The 19,903-nt window shown below is 40.8% G+C and overlaps 1 protein-coding gene across 1 annotated transcript; it reads left to right on the forward strand.

Moving 5' to 3' along the window:
• Window positions 1–14,483: 14,483 nt before the first annotated feature.
• Window positions 14,484–19,866, forward strand: slc2a11l (solute carrier family 2 member 11, like; the record flags this gene model as incomplete). Its single annotated transcript, XM_084382850.1, has 12 exons — window positions 14,484–14,507; window positions 14,803–14,901; window positions 15,076–15,236; window positions 15,374–15,498; window positions 15,727–15,856; window positions 17,092–17,240; window positions 17,315–17,502; window positions 18,669–18,779; window positions 19,006–19,107; window positions 19,196–19,271; window positions 19,387–19,514; window positions 19,651–19,866. The coding sequence occupies 12 exons, from the start codon at window positions 14,484–14,486 to the stop codon at window positions 19,864–19,866; spliced, it is 1,509 nt and encodes a 502-aa protein (XP_084238976.1).
• Between the last annotated feature and the right edge of the window lie 37 nt (window positions 19,867–19,903).

The following is a 19,903-nucleotide window of genomic DNA, read 5'->3' on the forward strand; positions in this document are numbered from 1 at the left end:
ACTCAATATCCTCTCAGCCTCACGCTGATGGAAAGTCAGGTGAATTACGCAGTCAACAAAACATTTCTGGAGCTTCGCAGCAAAAACAGCGTTGCAGACGTAGCAGAAGTAGATGGGGACTTGTTTTAAAATGTGAAAAACAAAACAAAAACAAACATTTAGATAGCTCCATACATCTCGTCCAGCGTAAACCAAGTCTCCAGTGGCCAAAGTTGATTTTAAAAGATGTTATTTACAGCCAAAATCTTCTTCTTAGACGGGAAAGTCACTTAAAAGTGAAAGCGTTAACGCTGACCTGAATTGGATGCTCAAGCTTGACTAGACGTCAAGGGTGTAAATAACGTCTTTTCAGATCATTTTGGATCTCAGGGCTTCGGGAGACTTGTGTTAAGCTGGACGAGTTATATTTACCATTTCATGTTTTGTTTTGGTTATTTATTTACACCCTCGACACACGGTCAAGCTCGAGCATCCACTTCAGCCGGGGTGCACGCTAAAGTTTTTAGTCAGCAGCCACATTAAAGTTTTTGGATTTAAAAGTTGTGTTAATGTCTATTTAAATCAATTTGGCTTCTGGAGACGTGGATTATGCTGGACGACTTGTATTTACCCCTTTTATATTTTGTTGTTTTCTCTTACAACAGCAGCGCATTGTAACGTTTTTAGCTCAACAGCTGCAGTGGCCGTTTTATTTTTAATTTTTTTTATTTAAAAAGGGTGCAAATAACGTCTTTTTCCATCAGTTTGGGATCCTGTTGGCTTCTGGAGACCTGGATTACGTGGACGAGCTGAATGGAGCAATTTTATGTTTTGTTTCGGTCATTTTTGTGAATGTTTTAAAACAAGTCCCCATGTACTTCAGCTGTTCAGGAGACTGCTGCGACGTTGTTTTGCTGTGAAGCTCTAAAAAAATGTTTTGCAGACTAAGAAACTTCACACAATTTTCAATCGGCATGGGGGAAAGCAGATGATGATTGAATTAAAATTTTTGGGTGAACTTCTCCTTTAACTTCTTTCTGAAACTGCAGCCAGAAAGAGAATAAAAAGTGCAAATTAAAACACATAAAATGATAATTTTCTCCTTTTTACTGCTTTGTGACAGCCATTAGCCAGGCCTATTCATAAATACCTGACTGATTTCCCCCATTTATTGACTTCATAGGAAACACACACGCCTTCACGGCTGATTTACAAGGCGCTGCTTCCATTCAGCTCATTGGCCGCGCTGACCACGTGTTTGTCCGGGCCCTGTAGCACCTACACGGGGCCGGGGGATCGTGTCTGCAGCCACAGATTGATGTGACCGCTGGTGGCTGCGTTATTAATGGAGTAGAAGAGTTATATCACCCCGAGGAAATACAGCCAACTGCCCGAGATTGAGCAGCTGTGGAGGCATAAACCAAAGGCTGAAACCCAATCATCCACACGTCCTGGCGTTGCAGCAGCAGCAGCAGCAGCAACAAATTCACTCTTAAGGCTGTTAGGCTATATTGGAGTTATGTTTTTGTATTAGGGGATTTTAGTCAAGGCTGCACGGTTTGCGCACATGGCGTTGTTTATGTAGGCTACATCATCTGATCCGTGAAGGCAGCATAAGAATCTCAAAACATGCGTAAAGTTGAAAAGGGGGGAGTGAAAATCTAAAATAAAACACATGAAACCTCACAGGAGGTCTAAATGTGTTGCTTCACATGGAGGCGCTGAGCTGCCCGTGGTGCTGAAAGTCAGTCCGTCATGAAGTAACTTTGAGCACGGTGGACAGCTCCACTCGCTCATTGATCACTACCAACCCTTTAATAAAACAATCCTTCTGCACAGCATCGCAATGCGCACTTACTCCTGATTGGCTGCAGATATGCACCACGTGACACCTCCCACCTTCTCGAGGCGGAAGGTTGTTTTTTTCTTCTTCTTCTGTGTGTGTGAGTGTGTGTGTGTGGAAACCAGTGAATGAAGACAGTGTGCATAAATTCAAGCCACGGGGATGGACACAGTTTCCTATCCGAGCCGCGTTATTATTCAGTGAGGAAAGAGGAGGTGTTCATTCAGGCCGGATTGTGATTATTACCTGTGATCACACATCCCCCACTTGTATAGTCTGTGTTTCCCCTTCATTTATCTAATGAGTTTTTCCTCTGTCCTGATTTTGCCAGCAATTTAATCAGAAACTCCCCAATCACTGCCTCAGCAGTTTCACCGCCATCTCGGCTTTCTGGCAGTTATGAAAATTCAGTTTTATGAATCTGAAAGTTAACAGAACTTTTCCCACATCTATCTATCTATCTATCTATCTATCTATCTATCTATCTATCTATCTATCTTATGTCTTACATAAAATAAATTTATATCTGTGAGGAGGATCTGTGATGAGTCCCACGAGAGTCCTAAAGGCCAATGATTCATTCAGTTGGAGATTTATGATCAAGGCACTATAATTAGCTGAGGTGCATCCGTATTAGTCATATACATATTATTCATTCATGCTCTGTGTTATTGCCTGTGGAACTGGTTAAAACGCCCCCTAGTGGTGGAAATGACAGTGGAGGCCAGTGTGCTTGCAGAGAGAAGTGATGTGGTGAGGTGCTGGTTCACACATGAGAACCTTTTATCTACAAGCTGGCATTCAATTCTTTGTGGCTATTTTCAAGATAAAACCACGTTTCACCCAGAAGACATGTGGGAGGAGAGGTGTTCAGATCCCTTAGTTCAGTAAAAGTGCTGATATCACACTGTGAGAATACTCCACTGTAAGTAAAATTTATTTAAGTAAAAGCAAAATCAGCTAAATGTGCTTCAAATATGAAAAATAGAAGCACTCGTGTGCAGTAACATGTTCCCTGTCACTTTACTATTATACCTGATGTTTTGGGGTTTATATCGTATTAAAGTGTATGTTGCATTTTGCTGCTGTGGATGTTTAATGTCATAATTTGTAGCAATTTATACGTATTAATCACTTTTATGTGAGCAGATTGTAAAGTCACCTGAAAAATGAGACCTTCCCCGTCTCTCGTTGTCTATACAAGCCTGTGGACAACTTGTTGAACTTGTTTCATGCTGCTGGACTGTGGGTTTCTTTGTGAAGGCCTCCGGTCGGATTTTTCCACCACTGTCCAAAGGATGTGACTGTGTGCACGTTCTCCAGTGCCTCTCTCTGCTCAGCTTACAGAGAGCAACAGTAGCTAACGTTTCCAGCACAACACAGAAGTTCAACAGAGCCCCTTTAAATGTACCGAAGTATCAAGTATTCAAGTATTCTTATCCAATAGCCAATAAAATAAATGTAAAAATAAGCTATATTGGGTCTGATGGAGAATCTAATCAGCAAAATAACTAGTAACTAAAGTTACTGAATAAATGTAGTGAGTAAAAAGTACAATATTGGCCTCCAGAAAGTGGTCGAGTGGAAGTATAACGTGGCAGAAAATTAAAGTAAAGTACAAGAATGTCAAAATTGTACTTAAATACAGTACTTGAGTAGATGTATTTAGTTACATTCCATCACTGCTGAGATGTAACTAATTACTAAAGCTGTGAGACAAATGTACTGGTGTGAAAGGTACAATATTTGCCTCTGAGATGTATCTGATATCAAATTATAAAAACATTTTGAAACACATTTATTGATTCTGACTCTGCTGGCTGACTCAGATCAAGCGTGGTTGTTATCCTGCAGCAGGCCGAGTGTACAGAAACGTCTCTTGTTAGGTTTACAGTAAAGACTCAAAGTTTTCATCAAACTTGTTAGTGTACGTCGCTCTCCAGCTCTGTGCAGCGTCTCCACTCTCCGTCTGATCTGCCTTGAAAGAGGAAACAACACGATGCCGCTTCACACAATCACAGAGTCAGCACCACTTTACTCCTCGACTCCATGTGTTTACTTACTGGACTGTGTTTTGATCATCCTGACAAGCTGGGAGGAAAATGCAGACTGAGGCGTGTAGAGAAGTCAGCAGCCTGCTTAGCTTGACAGAAACAGCCGATCAGCTGCTCGGCAGTCCTTTCCCCAGTTTCCTACTGATCCATTAAGACCAACCACATCCAGAACACCACTGACCTTCTTTCTGAGAGTCGTGGCCAACCTTTTAACAGAAAGTCTGCTCTATAAAATCAGTTTTCAGACAGGTTGTTACTTCAGAGGCATCAGCACAATAGTGTTAATACTATATGTATTTCCCCACAGCTTGTGCACATGCATGTGTACTGGGAGCACACACATCACATGTAACACAACATAAAAATAGGTCATCTAAATAGGCAATCTAAACTTCGTAACATCTTGTCTGCTGCAAATTTCTCAGCCACATCACTCACTAACCTGCAAAGCTGTTTGTAAACTGTTACATGTTGCATGAATGTACTCTAAAGAATGTGGATCTGAAGCAACCTTGCACCCGTGCCTCAGAGAGAGTTATCAATAAGTCTTGCACCAATGTCACCGTGACAAATTCCTGTATATTTATTATTAGAAGAAACGTTGGTTGTTCAAAGCCCATTGATCGCTTTTCAATTCCCACGATGATAAGGTGATGAATTGCTTTTGTTATGCGCAAAGGTTTTGTTTTGCTCCAGGACTTTTTTAATAACTTCAAGGCCTCCGAAGACTCAGACAGACCAAAGCAGTGATCGAGATCAAGAGCCTAAATGATGCTGAATGGTTAATGATACTACATTGTGTTAGACAAGCCTTGTAAATTAAGGGTTTTCATGTTTTTCAGGTTACACCAGATGATCATTGCACCCTTAAATCATCACCGGGACAAAGCGCTGGAACAACAGGAGACAAAATGAACTCTTGCAGCAGATTACAGCTACAGCTGTCTAAATTCAGTTCATTTGTCTATATTGTATGATTACAGCATTTTAAAACAATTAAAGTTGTTGGAATAAATGGTTTGACTTTGCTTAATTCTTTCTACAGCTGTTTTGTTTGCCATTATATTTGCATTTAATGTGCTTTATGTAATCGATTTCAACAGTTTATTGTCTCTGCTGCTAATAGAGTTGACTCATTGTTATGTTTGTGATCCACTTCAGCTGCTGTGGAAGTGAGTGCGTCCTCTTTAAGAACACAAACCTTATTGAATGTATGTGCCAATCAACATTTACTGGAGTAACACAGATGCCAAACTAGTTGATCATTAGAGTTAAAACTAGATGAGTATTATTTTTGTGAAAATTTGACGAGCTATGTGATCTCAAGACTTGATAAGTAAACCTCTCTGACCTTTATAGAGTTTGACCTCATGGCCTGTTGTCAAATAACACCTCCGTCTACTTCCAAGACTCTATAAATCAAAGTGTTGATAAGAAGGCCAGAAGGCAATGCTCATAAATTGTGAAACTCCTGAAAAGTCCAGGAGTCCCGTGTTTATTTTCAGGTTCTTTAGGTAACTTATTTTGCAGGGACCTTTCAGGACTGCTCACAGCTCTATAATACATACTGGTTTCTGGAGTCTTACAAAGTTAACACGAGTTTTTGCTTGTAGACACTGCAGGTCTTGTTTGAATTTAGTGAATTCAATCTGATTAAACTTTAATGGTCACATTGTTGCCAGACAGTTTGAAAGTTCAGTTCACACCATGTACTTGAAAAATACATTATTAAAACACAGAGAAAGCACCGGAAGATGTTGAGCTTTTGCTTCAACTAAAGAAAAGGAAGCGCCGTAACGTTCATGTCAAGGCAGAACAGCGATGCTAGTATTTGGTGCTGGTATCTGGTTCAAAATGCTACTCTGATGTCTTTCATTCATTGACTTGCTGATGCTTATTTGGGGCAGGGTCACTTGTGGTGGTAGCAGGCTAATCCACCCAGTGTCCAGACTAAATGTTGCAAATGTACATTTCTGCAAAACAGGGAAAGGTTAAAACTTTACATTTACCTGCTTTGGTCACCACAAGCACGGCCGGAGGTGCCCCAAGGTCTCGTTACACATTATGCAGCTGTGTCATGCCTACAAGTGTTGAAACACTGTGTTCCCTCGCAAAAATATCTAGGGGTTTCACACTCCACTGGCATGGTAGCCTTGTCGCCCAGCTCCACCCCCATCCCCTCCACCTCCCGATATGAGAGTCAAAATGCCAACATTTTATTCTGGTGATGGGGCAACAAATTTCCGATGAATGTCTCTCCAGCAACATTTTCCAGCTCTTCCTGGAGGAGGCGTTCCCAGGTCAGACCACAATGGTCTGCTACAATGTCTGCATTCCTGCAAGTACCACACTAGTCTCTCTATCGACCTCACTCTCCATTATACCCTCAAGAACAAAACCTTGAGATGCTTAAACTGCTTTACTGAGGGCAGCAATCACTCCCAACCGGGAGACTTCTGGCCACAGCCTCAGACTTCACAATCGACTGCAAACCACAGTGTGTGCTGAAGGTTACAGTCAGATGAAACCAACAGAACCACATCATCTGCAAAGAGCAGGGAAGCAGATACTCACCACCTCCGGCTGCAACTTAAGATCCCATCCATTAGATTCACAAACAGAATTATTGACGAGGTAAAACCACGCTGCGCAGTTTTGTTGTGAAGCTCCAGAAATGTTTTGTGGACTATGAAACTTCATCTGACTTTTCATCTACAGTAGGCTGACTAAGATAATGACTAAAGTGCTTTATCTATGCAGCAGTTTTCAAAGCAAAGCCAAAATCTTTACAATCAACATAAAACGACACATTATGAACAGATGACTAAAACAGAAACTCACTGATTTAACATACATTTTCACACTAAATATTTGAATCGATATATATGAGACAAGGACACAGAAAGTGTGAAAGAAATAAAAAAATAAATGATAACAACCCTCCAGAGTTTATCAAGTGTAATTCTGACATTGAATTTCTACATTATTTCTTCCACGTTTCACAAAAAAAAAAAAAATCCAATGTCACCCGTGCCCTTGTGCTTCAAATTAATTGAACATGATTTATTTAGCTTTGACTCATATGGACACCAGATACCTGACTTGAGTGGGAAACTCGCCCGCCGGCAGCATTCTGCACCTGTTTTCACTCCAATTCCTCCTCTAATGTCCCTGATACCTGAATCCAGAGGGCTTTAAGGTGCGTCACACCTGACAGAAGAGCCATTTGTGTTGAGCTGGAGATTTACTGGCAATCTGTTTTAAGTGCCACACTCAAGGGCATGATGGCACGATATACAACATGGGATTTTGACTCTCAGGTTTCAAGCTTAATTCAATAAGCAGAGTGATATACTGCCACTGTGGTGGCTCATTTTGAATTTTTGTCATTTGTTATATGGAGAATGGGCAACAAGCCTGCATGCACAGTCTAATTGGTCTGCTTGTCTTGTTACTTCATACACATGAGTGTTTTATGGCCCGATGAGGATGAATGCATCATGTAGTGAGAGGTGTGTTCACTGACTGGTATCACACTGACAACTTTGAAAGGACACGACTGTCTGGTTCTTTAAAACACACACACAAACACAAAAAAAACATATATGACATGACCATTATTACTATAATTAACATCAAAGCTCTGAAATTCTTTTGTTAAACTTGTTTTCTCTTCAGCTGCATCAGTCTGTTTCCTGCCACTGGAGATTAGAAAATTGATCCATGGTGACTGGCACTTTGAGGACAAATTTGACAAGCTCTTCACGTTTCATCTCTGAGTTGTGTGTGTGTGTGTTAGTTTGTGTGTGCGTCTGACAAAGAGAACCTGAGCCTTTGTCATTTCGCATAAGCGCACATTACGGTTACAGACAGCGTTGCTCTGTTTGTTAGCTCACTGCTCTGAGCAAAGCGGGATGGAAGAGGCTTTATCCCAAAGTCTGACGTGACCTACATCTTTCACCTTTGCTGCTCTTTGATCTTTTCTCGTCTCTAACGCTTTAGTCCGTCCCATCATACACCTGCGGATGAGAAAATACCACTTCGTCACAGTCTTACGGCTGAATGCCGTTCAGTGAAAGTCTGTCTCTAACATCTGTCAGTAGAGAGATAAAACCCGAAATGTAAATTGAATCTTTTCCAGGATAGTCGTCTAAAAATGCTTTGTTGAGTTTTGAGCCTTACAGCCAGACAGACAGGCACAAGAGCTAATGCTAACATGCTCACACTGACAATGCTTACGCAGCCAAACACAGCTAAAGCAAACCCTGCTTTATTGTCAGTTTTACTCTGAATGGGACCGTGATTTACCAAATAAACGTCACGTTGTATTGAAGAAGACTTAAAACTAGTGATTGAGACCATGAACTCATTAGGAAACTGTTTACTGAGATAATAAATAAAGTGAGAAGTCGGGTCATTTTCTCATAAGCTTACATACAATCAGAAATCTGTTTGAAACCAGAGGAGTGTCCCCCTGCTGACCATTAAAACGAATGCAAGGTTAAGGCACTTCCAGATTGGCTTCACTTTTCAGACCCAGAAGGTCCGTCCATATTTTATAGTCAGTGATTGCTTCATCGCATATGTAGCTCACAGAAGATAAAACATGTTTATAGTGAGATTTAGAGGTGTGGATTCCTTTGACAACGCAAAGCCAGTAATGTATATGGTGAATTAATTTAGAAACAGTCCAACAGATAATTCTCCTTTTGCCAAACTACAACCTTTCATCATGTTATTTGGTCTGATTTTCCCCCCGCAAAAAATGAAGGTCAAACTACAGCACAAAGGAAGAGCGTCTGCCATTGCCCAACCAAAACAGTGGGAGGCATTGTTTTCCCTGGTCACTGTCCTCAGGTAGCAGTGGAACAACTTGAATAACTGTGGAAACTCTACACTGCACAAGAAAAGGAAACCCGCTGGTGTTGTGTCAAAGTCTGTTCCCTCGTTGATATGTGTTTCCTCTTATCACTGGGAATCAAGACGGTTGTTTTTTGCTTTGGACAGGAGCCAGGCTGTAATGTTGCTAACGCTGTCTTTGTGACAGCAGGGGTGTTACAGGCCAGTTTCCCCCCTGTCTCCACTCTTTATGCTAAGCTATGTTAAGTTAAGTTATTCCTTTATGACATACACTTATGCAGCTCCAGATAGATTAAAAACACAGGACTTATCAGTTTTTACCTTTACATTTTCATAGTAGATCGCTGTCTGTGCTTTACTTCACACATGTTAAGCAGCCATGAAGAGTTAAAAGAGCAATTACTTCAACTCTGATGGCCCTGTTTGTCATTCGTGCAGTGGGAGAGGTTGCAAAGTCACAATTTGTTGCATACATGTGGCTTCTATTTTAGCCAAGCATGGACTACATTTGAAAGGTCAGCACACTGTTTCTGGAAAATATTTTGCAGAGGAAGGGGAGAAGTTGTAAGAGCATCTGTTGGTATAAGTCACCCTGCCCTGACTGCAGTTCACACAGATAATGAGAATATAGTGAGTGTGTGTCTGAGCCTGAAAAGCTCCTTGTAAAGTGAACCTGTGAGCCATTCATTATTCATCGTGATCAAGCGTTGCCATGACTCTCTGTCTACTTGGGAGGACCTTACCAGTTTGGCACGACTCCTTGAGTGTCTGTTTCTGTTGCCAAGTGTTTCTCTGATGGCCTGACAAAAAGAGGCCAGGCTCAGCGATACATACAGCGTTTAAGAGACGCACGCTTAGAATATCAGATGTGCTACCACCACCTCATGGCAAATATATACTTAATCCAAAGGACTCTGAGAGCGATAGATAAAGTATGTTTTTTGGCAAGCTGGACTGATAATGTACTTTGCTGATTAGTCACAGCGACAATTTTGCTGGTTGTTCGTGCAGAACCGAACTCTGTACAGCTTTCACTGGCAGACAAAAACTACACAACACCAAATGTTGAAATATCAAAAATGGTTTGTTTTACTCTTGTTTAGATGACACTTTTCAGAGGTGTTGTTAACTTTTACTAAAGACTGTGGTGCATGAAGTTAGAAAGGATAAAAAGTTTGAAGGCGCTTTAACGCAGTGCTAAAAATGCCTGAATAACAGTAAATGCCATTTTGATAATTGTAATGGGAAAATGAGTAACAGCTCCCATGAAAATGCTGAAGTGACATTTAGTATTTGTCTCGTCTGTCTCCAGTGAGAAAGTTATAAAACGGTTTAGCAGCCTGACAAACAGAGACGTATGCCACTGATTAATGTCGCACTTCCATTAAGCTCACAACAGAAATAATAAAACAAGTCCAACAGTCTGCAGCCACGTCGTGTTTGAAGCCAGTTTTTTGTAGTCGCCAAACCATGTAATTACAATGTCACGTGATGCACTGCGGCCCGAAAAGGACTTTTTGCCTTAAGCTTACATTGTGAAAGAAGCATCTGTAAAACGGTGGATACATTTTTTTTAGCATCACAACACCGCAAAATGACTCGTTTTACTGTCATAACTGATTCGGAAATTTTGATGATTGTCACTCAACAAACATTAAAGAGCCAACACCGCCAATTTATACCTCAGCGAAAGGTTTTCAGTGGTGTGAATGGTAACCAGATGCTGACATCTACCCACTAAAGTGCAGCAAAATATGACATAACAAAAGTCTTCAGGTGCACGACATGAAAGGTATGTGTCAAGAATATGTCATTTCTGTTGAGTGACACTTTAAACACTCGCTAATAAGCACTAAACATGGAGTAGCTAGAGCAAAGTAGCTACACTAGGGGTGGATAGGAGTGTATTTTATGGGAAGCTGGGGGGCGGACCTCACCAAATGGCACAATACACAACATTTCCTCACACCAGTGAGGTACAAGTATCCCAACCACTATTCAATAAACACATTTGATAATGTGTAACAGCAGCACCACAAGAACAGTCACACAGTCTGTGACTCAGTAATTTAAGTTATACTGTGATATCTATAATTTGCTAACCTAAGCAAACATTAGCCAACATAAGCTGATGGTCATATCAGGACAGAAACTCCGAAGGAGATATGTGTTTTATTGTTTTTGAATTTGGAGAGTTTCTTCTTTCAAAAGTTACAAAGTTTTACTTTAAAGTCTTCACAGTTGTGTCCTTCACAGACCAGAGCTGCAGTCGTTGGTTCATAAGGAGCTTTAAAAAGAAGAGCACACGCACACATCTCTGTTTTCTCACAGTGGGAGGTCTGACAAACAGACCTCCAGATGCTCAAAATAACTTCAATCCAACAATGAAATTCGAACAGCTGGTCTTTGTGCAAGTTATTGTTACTGAAAAGATCCAGACCTACATAAAATGTGCAGGGGTTTGATACCAGGGGTGTCATTTTATCCTTTATTAGCAGATGGCTGAAAAAATATTTTCACCACATCAAGGGACTGTTTTGTTTGTGAAAAATGGGATAGTGTCCATAACGGGCATTGAGGATTTAATATGTTGCAGTTTCAAAACTGAAGACTTAGCTTGGCTATTTGGGTAATCTACTTTCATTCCCACCCTCTGTTCTCAGTGGCAATAAAACCAGTCATCCTTCTCCTCCGCCTTTGTCAGGTGCAGCATATCCCCCAGTTCCCATTTATAATCAGTATCTGGTCTCACTTTCCCTCCTCAAACACAATGAAGCACATCTTTGTGTTCCTCACTCTGATCTCAGTGCCCTAATTTCTTCTCTTCCCTCTCTGTTGTTTCTCTCACTCTGGCTCAGCCCGTTCGCCAGGATGTCTTTCATGTGCCTTATCAGGACGCCTTCAGGAATTCAACCAGCCTCGCACTTTGAGCGCAGCTTTCACAGTGAGAACAAGCCAGTCTAGAGCTTAACTGAGCTAGTTTCCAAAGTGAAAGAGAAAATACAAGTTCTCCCTGTGATTATCAATAATATCCACTCCTTAAGTGAAATCACTAGCTAAGAAGATTTTACAGTTTTACAACCTACATGTAAATGGATCATTGAAACAAGTTCAACAACAACAATAACAAAGTCAGATATTAGCAGGATGTGTTTTTATTATTATCATGCCTGAAGTAAGCCTGGAGGAGATCAAGTGTTTGGTTTGTGTGTGTCTGTGCATGATACTGGGCCCATATACCTAATATTCTTAGTGCATGTTCATGACTGCCTGCTGACCTGTCGTGATTGCAGTGATTCACAGTGTTTGAAAAAACAATTTTATTGTCCTCTGCCAGTGATCAACAACTGTGTCAGTTTGGAAATGTGTCGGCATTGCTCCAAACTTGTATTTTTACCTCGACAGCGGGTTGTGTCGTAAATTGAAATGAATATTTATCAGATTTATGAGCGTATCATAAAACTTTGACTTAAGTCTTCACAGCAGTGTTTACCATTTTATGATATGCGTTACAACGTAGTTAAAGGGATTACCGGCAGTGGGCTCAGCTAAAAATATGGCTTACCTAGTCTGTTGCAGGTCACATTTTGGCATATGTCGTGGCTCAAACACTGACATCTATAAAAAAAAGTTTGGTCTCTCCTTAAACGAAAGATTTTTCAGATTAATTCAATGTCCAATATGTTATGATCCACACAGCAGCATGGCCAGTATCAGCCAAAGAGTAGTAGCACAGAAAGAATATAATATTAATATTAATACTGAATTAATATTTTCCTACTGACAGTAACATCAAAGGTTTACACCACCCCTAGTGATCTGAAAATTCATTTAGATCAGGCCGGATCAGATCAGTCTCATCCGATTGATGTATTCATCCATGTAAAGGCAGCTGGTGTTGATCTGTCTGTCAGTTCAACACTTGGATGGATAACCATCAGATTCATGCTCCCCAGAGGCTAAATCCTACTTACTTTAATGACCCTGTGACTTTTCCAGCGCTCCCATTGTTAAGGAGCTTTAAAGCAGTTGTCAAGTTGAAACGAAGACATATTCAACAACTGAATTAAATTAATTTCAATTTCAAATGTGGCTCCTCTGGCAGCTGCAAGAGCTTTCACCTCCTCTAGAAAACAGTCCTCCTGGCAGCTTTCTAGAGGTTTCAGTCTCTGTGAGGTCTGTCTGGAGTGTGTTGTCACCTGAGCCTCCACCTCCTGGAGATGATGCAGGACAGCCGTCACCAGCTCCTTCCTGGAGGTCAGCATTTGACATCTGGAAAGACAGTCTGCCTGACACAGATTGATACTGTAGGAGGTGTCTGTTCTTTTTTTTTGTTGTGATGTAGGCGTCATTAGAAACAGGTTTTGGTATTCAGCTATCACAAGCCACAGATGTGAAGAGGTGCCTGATTGCATCATTTTGGTATGAGGACAAATCCAACGGTTTTCCAGCTCGACATGACGTGTGCAGGTTTATCAGAGGACTTCCTGTATCTTAAAGGAATAGTTTGTTAAGTAGTACACTTGTATCGTATATCTCATTTTCCTTTCTGGAGTCTCTATAGGTTGGGAATCTCACATTGATGAGATAAGACTTCAACATGTTGTTTTTACACGATTCACATTTTGTCTTTATGCTAAAATTAACTAACTGCCTGCCAGCAGTGGCTTCATAAGCACTACATAGACATGTGGTATCGATCTTCTCACCTGACTCTCAACAAGAAAGCAAATAAGTGTATTTACCAAAATGTTGAACTATTATTTTAGGGATTATGGATGTGGAACTTGTGAGAGAAATTCTCAAATGTCCCTTAGTTATGTTTTAGCTCATGCCGTTTGTTGGGTGGTTGGTTTGTAGGAGGGATTACACAAAAACCACCGAACGGATTTCCATAAAACTTGACTGAGGGATGAGTCTTGGCTAAAAATAGACCCCGACAACTTTTGGTGAAGATGTGGATAAAGGGACGGATCCAAGAATCTTTTTTCTCACTTTCTTCAACAGTGCGAGATATTGTGTTTTTTCGGCATTTTTGTTAATTTCTCAGGCAATAATGCGTGGATCTTGAAGAAAAAGATCTGGCATATTTCGTGAATTGTTTGAGTAAGTACATTTGGATCCTAATAAAAATCTTGATTTTAAATATGTTTTATTTGATACTGGATTAGGCTTGATTGAATTAAAGGGGACTGTTGGGCCTTGGCGGAGGTATGCACTCTACTGTTGCATTACAGCTTCTTAATGTGATGCAACACCTGCTTCTAAAATGTAAACCAAAGGTAGTTCTTGTTCTTGACTACTGATATCATCATTCCAGATTCACACTTTTTCCAGAAGTTTAAACTGTCCGTAACTTGGGATCTTTACGAATTCCTGTGACCTAAAATACTTCAATGTGGATACTATTTGTTCTTCCATTCTGTTTGGATCATCCTCCACATCCAACCTCAAAGTATTGTCTTTGTTTTTCTTAGGAGAAGAATCTCAAGCTTTAAAAATAGATCGCAAGACAATCATTTTTTAGAAGAGTTCAAAGTCATTTCATTATCTATTGTAAAGAAAACACAAAACTGACACACACACCTACAGCTACCCAATAAGGTGGTTGTTTTATCGGACTCCGTGTTATTTTCTCTTTGGCCTGCATAGAAAGTTAATAATTTCACTGAGATGTCTGCCTGACCGGTTGAATGTGTGAATGATTACAAACGACTGCAGACACGACTGCAGACCGGACTCCAGCTATGCCACGGTACTTAACACTCCTGGTAGGTAATTTCAAATTTCAAATTTCAAATTGTTTAGTGCATCTACCCCACATTTTTTTCTTTTAGGGTGAAGGGCCAGAGCAAGCTTTATTAAATGAAAATCAACCTAAATACTACATTTAATTAGATGCTCTGAGAGATGGCTGCAGCTTGCAGAAGCATCATAAATAATTCAACATAGACTCTGACAGATGTAAGCTTTGGGAAATGTGTAGACGGGAAAGTAAAATTCGATGATCTGTCGTCATATATAAAAAATTGTCATTCAAACTGTTCTCTTGCTTCATGTCTGCAGCTAGAATGTCCTCTTGTAATTGCTGCCATTTTTGTCACTGGCATCGGCGGGACATTTCAATATGGATTCAGTATATCTGTGATGACTTCCCCGTCTGATGTAAGTAGAACTACAAGAAAAGATCAATGATTACGTCGTAGACAAGTTAAGTTTTGTAAAATGTTTTAACACTTTCCACGTCAGATATAAAAACACCATAAACCTGATAAAACCTACATTACGCTGTCATGACTACGCTGACAACTAGACTAACTGTGCCTGTGATAATTGCAGTTTATAAAGGAGCTGGTGAACAAAACGTGTCTGCACAGATACAACGTCTCCTTGGACGAGTCGCAGGTTTCTCTCATCTGGTCCATCACTGTGTCCATTTTCTGCCTCGGAGGGTTACTGGGGTCACTGGTGGCTGGTCCCCTGATTACAAAATTTGGGAGGTAAACAGAACTTCAATTAACATAACAAATACCTTCAAAGACACACAGAATTAAACTTTTATCTTTTGTTTCCTGTTTTTCTTAATGATGGCCTCGGGCTCTAACACAGAAGCCTCCGTCTCCTCTCTCCCCTGCAGAAAGCGATGCCTTTTGGTAAACAATTTGCTGGCTATAATTGGCGCTGTGTTGATGCTCTTTAGCCAAACAGCAATGTCCTTTGAGATGATCATGGTGGGACGATTGGTCTATGGCATCAGTTCAGGTGAACCAACTGTACTGTATGAGGAGACCCATTACATCTCTCTTTTTCTTGAATTTCTTCATTCATGGCTGCTCCATCACTCTTCGCTCCCCATTTAACCCTACAGACAATCAATTTCTATTTATGCTTGTCACAAGTATATTCCTAAGCTCTCTCCCATTTGTCACCCAGTTATTGATCATTATTGACTCTTCTCAAAATGTATGATTCCCTTGCGTACGCCTTTAGGAGTCAGTCTCTCAGCTCACCCCATATACCTTGTTGAATGCACCCCCAAGAGGCTGCGTGTGATGGTGGGTGTGACAGTCGCTTCCTTCATCTCCTTGGGGAAGTTCTCTGGTCAGCTGCTGGGGATCAGGTGAGGTGGCCGGCGTCATGGATACTGTGCAGAGTCAAGTGAGGGGTCAGGTGGTGGTGGGTTTAAATTACAGCTCACATGTGGACAGAACTATACCACGGTGTCCTCTCTGCAGGGGGGGAATAAGTACGAAATCTTAACTTACATCACCATCCCTCGAACAGTGGATCTCAAAGTGGGGGCCAGGGACCCCCAGGGGGCCTTGAGGGTCCTCTAGGGGATCTAGTGCATAAAAATGTTTTGAGATCGTTACAGAGGACAAATCATATTTTTAGAACTTACATTTTTGTGACTGTGTCACTTTGTTTCAGTATAACATTTTCAATTTCTGATTTTTAAGTAAACCAAAAGTATTCAGATTAGATGTCCTTTTTTGTAATCCAATGGACCAAATGTAATCACCTGCTCTCACTTCTCTTGAATGATGTCACCTGGTTCTCATATTTTAGCAGTTAATGTCTATGCATATAATCCTTCTTTCTTTCTTTCTTTCTTTCTTTCTTTCTTTCTTTCTTTTTAGCATTCTTTACCTTATTTATTCAGTTTTTTGTTGTTTTCTAGCTGTATGTCTGTTTCTGTGAACCGGAGTCAAATTCCTACCTGCTGGCTTGGCACCTGACTTGAATAGCCCTTGAGTCAGATACGTCCACCAGCCACGCCCGTTAACGACAGCTCCCCTCTAAATGATCTGAGCACTTGGTATGGTGCTTGGATGAATTTTAGGGGCTTTTTGTAAACCCTAAGGGACTGTTTCAATTTGGTGGTAGGCTACAGTAACCTTTCAGAACGTTTGTGATATTTTGCACACTTATCACCTAACTTTTTAACTACAGTTGAAGGTTTATTACAAAGTTTTAGCGAGGGCAAAGCATACAGCTCAAACTTATCTCAGTTACTATCAATCTTGGTTCCTGGTCTTCTTATTACTTCATTGTAACTACAGTCATTACACATTTGATTATTAATACAATACGCTGATAGCAGAGCTCTTATATATTTCTTAATCACTTGTTAGAACGAGGTATAATGTCCTTTTACTTGCCGATGGTATATGGCCAGTGTGTAGAGATCTCAACTCTTTTGACAAATGGTAATATTATTGATAAGAAGGATGACCAAAACTGAGAAAAAACAGACCTTTACAACATCGGTCCCTATGAACAAGACAACACTTTAGCAGGAAGTGTTTGTGTGCATGTTGTTGCATGATGTTGAAGATGACGTTGCCCTTGCAGTGAGTTGCTTGGCACAGAGGAGAGGTGGCCCTGGCTGCTTGGTTTCATAGGTTGCACTGCGTTACTCCAGCTCTCCACCCTGCCCTTCCTTCCAGAGTCTCCCAGGTTCCTGCTGCTGGACAGAGGAGACCACCAGGCCTGCGAGAAAGGTGTGACAAAGCATTTCTGTGCACAGGTATGGACTTTGGTGTTATCACTACCTTAATCTGCTGCTTTGTTATAGCATTAAGGAGGCTGTGGGGCAACAAGGACTACAGCATCGAGGTGGAGGAGATGCTGCAGGAGAAGGTTGCCTTGCAGAACGTTCGCAGCCACTCCGTGATGGAGCTGATTCAGAACCAAAGTGTGCGCTGGCAGCTCATCACGATCATTTTTACCTTCACTGCACTGCAGCTCTGTGGCATCAACGCTGTGAGTTATATGAAATACACCTAACACTAAATGTTAACTGCACTTTGGGAAACATAACATTCCCTTTGCATAATCAGACCTCTTTTTAGGTAAAAGTGTGCGGAGTAAATGAACAGTATTAGGCCGGTATGTGCCAAACATGAGGACTATTGATCGTTTATGTGTTGAGGCTGATTAGCAGTGTAATCTGGACAGACCTGGTAGACAACTGTGAGAGATTATATGCAAATATGACTGAATGTGAGCATGTTGAGGCTGCAAATGACAATGCTGTACAGTATTTATACTGTAAACATTAATGCCAAATGCAAGTAAAAAAAGATTTGACCGCAGTGTCAGCATTTTGGGAAATATGCTTATTTGTTTTGTGCTGGAGAAACAGATGACAAGAGAGGCAACGGTCATGTCTGTCTCTTAGATATGAGGCTAGAACCAGGTTAGCGGGTTAGCTTAGCACAAACACTGGAAATGAGGAAAACAACTAGCGTGTTTGTATTGAAACATAACAAAAACCTGACAAAATCTACCAGCACGTCTGAAGCTCACTAATTGGTTCAAAACGAAATATTAAAACGTGTGTTAAAAAAAAAAGGCCCAGTTTTTTCCCGAAGCTACATCCCTAAGCTAAGCTAACGGGCCTTATTTGTACTGTGCAAATAGGAGAGTGGTATCAATCTTCTCACCTACTTTTTCTGAAGTCCATTACCCAAAATGTCTTGGAAAGAAAGAGCCGCTGCTCTTTCTCTATTTTTTCGACTTTTCCCTCAAACAAAACGAGCCTTTCCGTCTTCATTAGCAGGCTTTGAACCCAGACGAGGACCTAATTTTTCCTGCTTCTATGTACATGAGTGCTAAAGTTAGCCTTTTTGAGTATTTGATGAGTTTTGATCAGTGACCCTTGATAACAATCAAACAATAATTGTGAACTTAGCTCAACTACATTTTCCCAAAAGCCTCCCCTTTTCAATCAAAGTACACCAGTCATTTAAATAATTGAATTAAAAAAAAGGTTTAGGTGTGAAGTAACAATTCTTCATCACACATTAACATCACTGCACTGCAGCGCTGAAGCCTTTGGTACATGTTAACTGAACGTGACCATTTCAAACTAGGGAGCTTCACAAATAAACATATAATCTGGTTCCGATTCACATTCTTCCCTCCAGGTGTACTTTTATTCTTTCGAGGTGTTTCGTGCGGCAGGAATCCAGGAGCACCAGTTACGTTACATTGCCTTGGGAACAGGGCTGTGTGAGTTGGCCACTTCTATAGGTTGTGTAAGTCCCATCATGCTTTAAATCTGTTTTATGGCCTTTTAACAATGAATTATAATGTGATATCCTTTACATCCTGACATGGATGTTTGGTTTTCTTTATCTACTTTTTGTCATTTAGGAAAACAATAATGGGAAAAAAAAACACCTTTCTTTTGCTCTCAGTCTTAATGTATAGTTAGAGCTCCCCCTTGTGTTTAATTGTTAAAAATGTGCTTTGACATTGCAGTTTATGACCATTGAGAATACAGGCAAAAAGGTCCTGTTGTTAAGAGGATACGCAGGGATGTCTGCAACACTGATCCTCCTCACCATCACTCTGTACCTGCAAGTGAGTCACCATAAAACCAGTGTTTAAACACGCCTAATTATGACTGACAGCAACTCAAATAACTCATGAACCTCCTTTTTTTTCTCAGACCCACATCTCCTGGATGCCGTACTGCAGCATGGTCCTCATTTTCATCTTCATTTTCTTTTTTTCCGGTGGACCAGGTACATTTATTGGTCCAGATTTTAGCCTATTTACCCAGGATTTTAATTTCAGTATTGCCTCTTCAGTTCATTTTACTGCTGTGCATAAAATCCTCCCTTTGCTTGTGACCCTCAGCTGGAGCAACAGCTCCTCTTCCAGGGGAGATATTTACTCAGTCGTTCAAATCAGCTGGATACACCATTGCCTGCACTATCAACTGGACAGGCCTGTTTGTGCTGGGGATGCTCTTCCCTATCTTAGTGGTAAGCACATTACAATCATGGTCAGATTTGGCATATTTTTCACTCAAGGTCAGTAGACATGAGTGAAATCAGATTAAATAAACGTAAATAAACTCACACTGACGTACACATGTCCTCTACAACGCTCCCTTTCCAGGAGAAACTGGATTATTTTTGTTTTCTTATATTCTTGTTCTTCTGCGCCGTCTGTGGGCTGTATGTGTGGTTCAACGTCCCCGAGACCAAGAATCAGACAGCGCTGGAGATCGCTGCAGAGTTTCAAAAGATGCACTCCAAACCTGGAGAACCACAAAGGGAAATGAACATGAAGCAGAAAGTCAACGGTATCCAAACATACGAGACCAAACTGTGATGATATTTACCAAAGTCATTTAGTTTTGAAGAATTTA

Source organism: Pagrus pagrus (genome assembly GCF_965226575.1).
Source record: "Pagrus pagrus genome assembly, chromosome: 19".
Taxonomy (NCBI): domain Eukaryota; kingdom Metazoa; phylum Chordata; class Actinopteri; order Spariformes; family Sparidae; genus Pagrus; species Pagrus pagrus.